Source organism: Nannospalax galili, unplaced genomic scaffold, assembly GCF_000622305.1.
Source record: "Nannospalax galili isolate Female #2095 unplaced genomic scaffold, S.galili_v1.0 scaffold1830, whole genome shotgun sequence".
Taxonomy (NCBI): domain Eukaryota; kingdom Metazoa; phylum Chordata; class Mammalia; order Rodentia; family Spalacidae; genus Nannospalax; species Nannospalax galili.
Window position 1 is genome coordinate 772440 of NW_008328092.1, and position 3884 is coordinate 776323.

The following is a 3884-nucleotide window of genomic DNA, read 5'->3' on the forward strand; positions in this document are numbered from 1 at the left end:
TACTGGGTATGCCAGCTTAATGAAATACTTTCAGTTTATTAAACACAGGCTTCCCTAATCCCCAAGTGCCTGTATTTAAAAGCTGAAGGTAACTCCAAGGTACCACAAACGTAATTTCTACATGTGTTCATGCATTCCTGGTGCAACCCTAAGCTTCTGCTCTTAAGCAGCACATGAAATGAGCAACATAAAGCAACTCCTAGTTAGACAAGGGAGGAAGTTTGGGGACGTACTGGGAGAGGCTCCCCAGAACCCCCTCAGGGCCTCTAAACGTATACGAAGTTCCCATTATCCGGAGCCATGGAGGGCACGTCTCCAACCCTGGGCTGCTCCAAGTTTGCAGAATCAGTTCATTGTGAGTGAGGCCTTGTGCCTTAACCTTGTATGTCAGCCTTGCTCTGATGCAGCTCAAATACTTCAAGCCCTGTTTCAGCAAGACTTGCTCTCAGTAGAAGGGCTGGCAGAGTGCAGTGTCTAGGGATTCCCTCTGGAGCTTTATTTCTGGTCCTCCTCCAGGGCTTGGCTGGAGACAGCTGTCTGAGTCTGGGAGGAGCCATGGAGAGACCCCAGGAGACCAGGAGTCAGCTCCCCCAAAGCCTGGGGAGGCTCTTCCTCAAAGATGTTTTCCCATTCGTCAGTCTCCTCAGCCTTGGGTCTGTAAATCAGGGGCGAGGGGCTAAAATGGAAGGAGCAGACAAAGGCTTCAAGGGAGGCACCCCCCTCTATGTGGACTGCCATCTGGATGCCAGAGAAGGAGATCCTGTTGGTGGTGCTCAGGGGGGCCTGCTCCAGGTATCTCAGTGGCAGCCCATTGACCCACACACAGCTCTTGCGACTCAGGACCTTGAGGCAGAAGGCTAGCAGAGTGTGACCTTTCTCCAGGTAGGGCTCCAGGGATAGATGGTGGCGGGAGAGCTGGGGCAGCTGCAGCCGAAGGTGGGCATCCTGTCCCCGCCCAACCAGCAGCCGGCTGATGTCATGCTGCAGTTGTCGTGGGACATTGGCAAAGGCGGCAGAGCCCAGTGTGGGATGGTACAGGCTCACCTGCAGGACTGTGAGGCTCCTCTCCATGGATGAGATCCTGGGAAGGATGGAGCAATCACACACCTCTGTGACTTTTCTGAGCCCAGACAACCTGTGCACCTTGAGGTCCTGAGACCACATCTAGCCAATGAGGACAATGCTTGCATGGATATAGTCATTCTGCCCAAACCAGGATGGAGTCAAGGCTGGCACTGGTGTGGAACTGGTTCTCATTTTATCTTTACCTCTCCATACTCTACAGGACACACCACCCATCCTCTCTGAATTGTACTTTTCTGTAACAGGAGTGTGTCCATCCTTCTAGGCAAAGGCTAAATCATACCAGTTTTCAGGGTGGAGCTTGATAGTCTACAGCCCATTTGGAGACAATTTATAGTAACTTTATAGCAACGGAAGGGCAGACAAGACAGGCTATACCTATCTTGTTTCTGGCAGACATGCAACAAACCCTTGCAGAGTCCCCATTTGGGTCAGCTGTTAATCCAGCTGCTGTGATAAAGCAGACAGAGCCAAACCTTTTCTCTTGGAAGCACCACTCTTAGGGGGAAGGAGATGGTACACCCAAATGTCGAGCTATGGATGGACACAAAAGGGTCCTGGGTATCAGCGGGGCAGCCTGGATATCCCAAAGGAAGATAAAAACAGACTTTTTAAGTGCTTCCTGCAGGCCAGGCACTGTGCTCAGAGCTTTCTCCTGCTGAACACCGGAGCAGAAGGCAGGTCTGGTGGAGAAGGTGGACTGTGAACTGGCTCACAGAAGAACCCATAGTGGCTCTGGGGAATTGTCCCATAACTCCACCTCCAGGAGCTTGTCCTTCAGCATCTCACTGACATACACAGGAAGGTCCTTTCCTGTGATCTGCTTTGTTCCTGTATGGATTTAAGGAACACAAACTCTGCCATCTACACACCCCATGTGGCCCAGGATTTCCCCCCACGTTTAGCAGGAACCATGGCCAAGTGGTGCTCAATGGTAATTATCTAGTACCTGGCTTTGGCCCACATTTTTTTTGGTGAAGAATGCTTATTCCATCCTAAATTTAGTGCAAATATTGCTTACCTGTCAAAACCAGGTTCAAATGCTTCCTCCCTGGGAAAGGCAGCCTTATTTCTGTCCTTTAACATTAACAGCAGGGGCACCTGACGAACCCCTCCCCCTGTTCCAGGGTTCTGTAGGTCCTTGCCTGGTCTTGGTTGAGTTCCTCTCTTGTCTCTCTAAGGTCTTCCATGGGTAGGGTATGACCCACAGTTCAGTGCAGGTAGCACCTGACCATAGCAAGTATCTGAGGGCACATCTGCCAGGAGCTAAGTAAGGAAGCATCCATACCCAATGAACGAAGTCTCAAGTAACCACAAACAGAGCTTGGTTCTTAAAGGTTGTGGGAAAGGGAATCTGGGCCAGGTCCCGAACCTTTGGCCCTGTTGCTTTTTGAATGTGGTATATCAGTGGGGACCTTCAAGTTTGACACTAGAGCCTAGGTCCTTTGGGGTGCCCCTTTTCCTTAGTACACAGACACTCACACACCTTCGGTCACTGCCTTCTGACCCCACAGAGCACCTCTTCCTGAGGTGGGGTGCAGGCTGAGCCCAGGACTGAGGGCTGGGTCCTGTGCCCTCAGTCCTGGACAGAGTTCAGAGTTCACTCCTAGAAATCAATGTTACGGCCCAAAGATGTTGAAAGAATCCCTCAGAAAAAAAAAAGAGCCTGACAGAAGCCACCCATCAGAGTGGAGCCCCTGCAGAGGCTGACTCGTGTCCAGCTGATCTAGGGGAACAGAAACTCACCCCTCTTAATATCCCTAGGGCTGAACAACAGGAAGATACTCAGAGGGGGTGACTCTGGCCAGGAGCCGTCCTCCCAGTCCCACCAGGCCTCCTGCCTCCCTGTGGGCTCCAGTCTTGCTGAACCTCCACCTACCTTGACTGCCGGGACACATCTGACATTAACTCTGGAGCTGTGTACTCTTTCCAGGGAGGAGCCCTAGGCTGGTGCAAGACCTAGGAGGGCTCTTACATAGTTCAGAAATACAATGTGTCAGACAGAACACACTTCAGTTCTGTTTCTTTCTTCCTTTTTCCCTCTAGGAAAGAAATGAAAGTGGCCCTTTCTCAGGAAGTGGAACCTCTTGAGAGTTGTGAAACTCCAGTCTGGCACCCTGTGTAGGAGGGGCCTCCTGACAGTAGGGTTCCCCACCAGGTCTCAGTGCTACCAGCCTCTGATTGCCCAGCCCCAGGGACCACAGGCTATTGACAAACTTCCTCTTCCCTCATTGGGCAAGGAGCTCCCAGATTGTGAGGGACTCCTTTCATCCAGTCAAGGACTGATCAAAGAAGCTATAGGCAATAGGGTGGTCTCCAGGGTATTTTAGGAGAGACTGAGACACAGGGGATGGGGAGAGGATGGCTACTCATGGGAGGAGGCCTCTCATGAAGGGCATGGAGAAGGTAACCTCTCACATACCCACTTCTGCCTCTGCTGGGGTGAGAGCAAGTAGGAAGAGGACAGGGTGGAGCCTGCCTAGTATAGTGGACTCTAACTGAATGTTGTGAGAGAGCTAACCCCTCACATGACCACCAATGTGTTCACATCATTTTCATGTCCCCCACCCTGTCAAGGTGACATAAGTCATATCTCTATCTCTTTTGAGGCCATGGGAGGCCCAAGCTCCAGAGCAAGCCAGCGGCACAGCTTTTCTCTTTCTGCCATCAAATCCTGGCCATCGTGGGGCTTCTCAGAGAGCTCCTAGGTGGGGCACAGGCCAGGGCACCCCTGCTATGCAGTAGGTACCTTCCTGATCTGCCTAACTGTCCCCAGGCCCAGCGCTTACTCCCTTCCTGGG

At 51.9% G+C, this 3884-nt stretch overlaps 1 protein-coding gene across 1 annotated transcript; it reads right to left on the bottom strand.

Annotated features, from left to right (window-relative positions):
• Positions 1-495: 495 nt before the first annotated feature.
• On the bottom strand, positions 496-2996 carry Tifab (TIFA inhibitor). The gene is made up of 2 exons (XM_008849530.1): positions 2963-2996; positions 496-1081 (listed from the first exon to the last, which is right to left on the bottom strand). The coding sequence occupies exons 1-2, from the start codon at positions 2986-2988 to the stop codon at positions 496-498; spliced, it is 612 nt and encodes a 203-aa protein (XP_008847752.1). The 5' UTR covers positions 2989-2996.
• Positions 2997-3884: the final 888 nt, after the last annotated feature.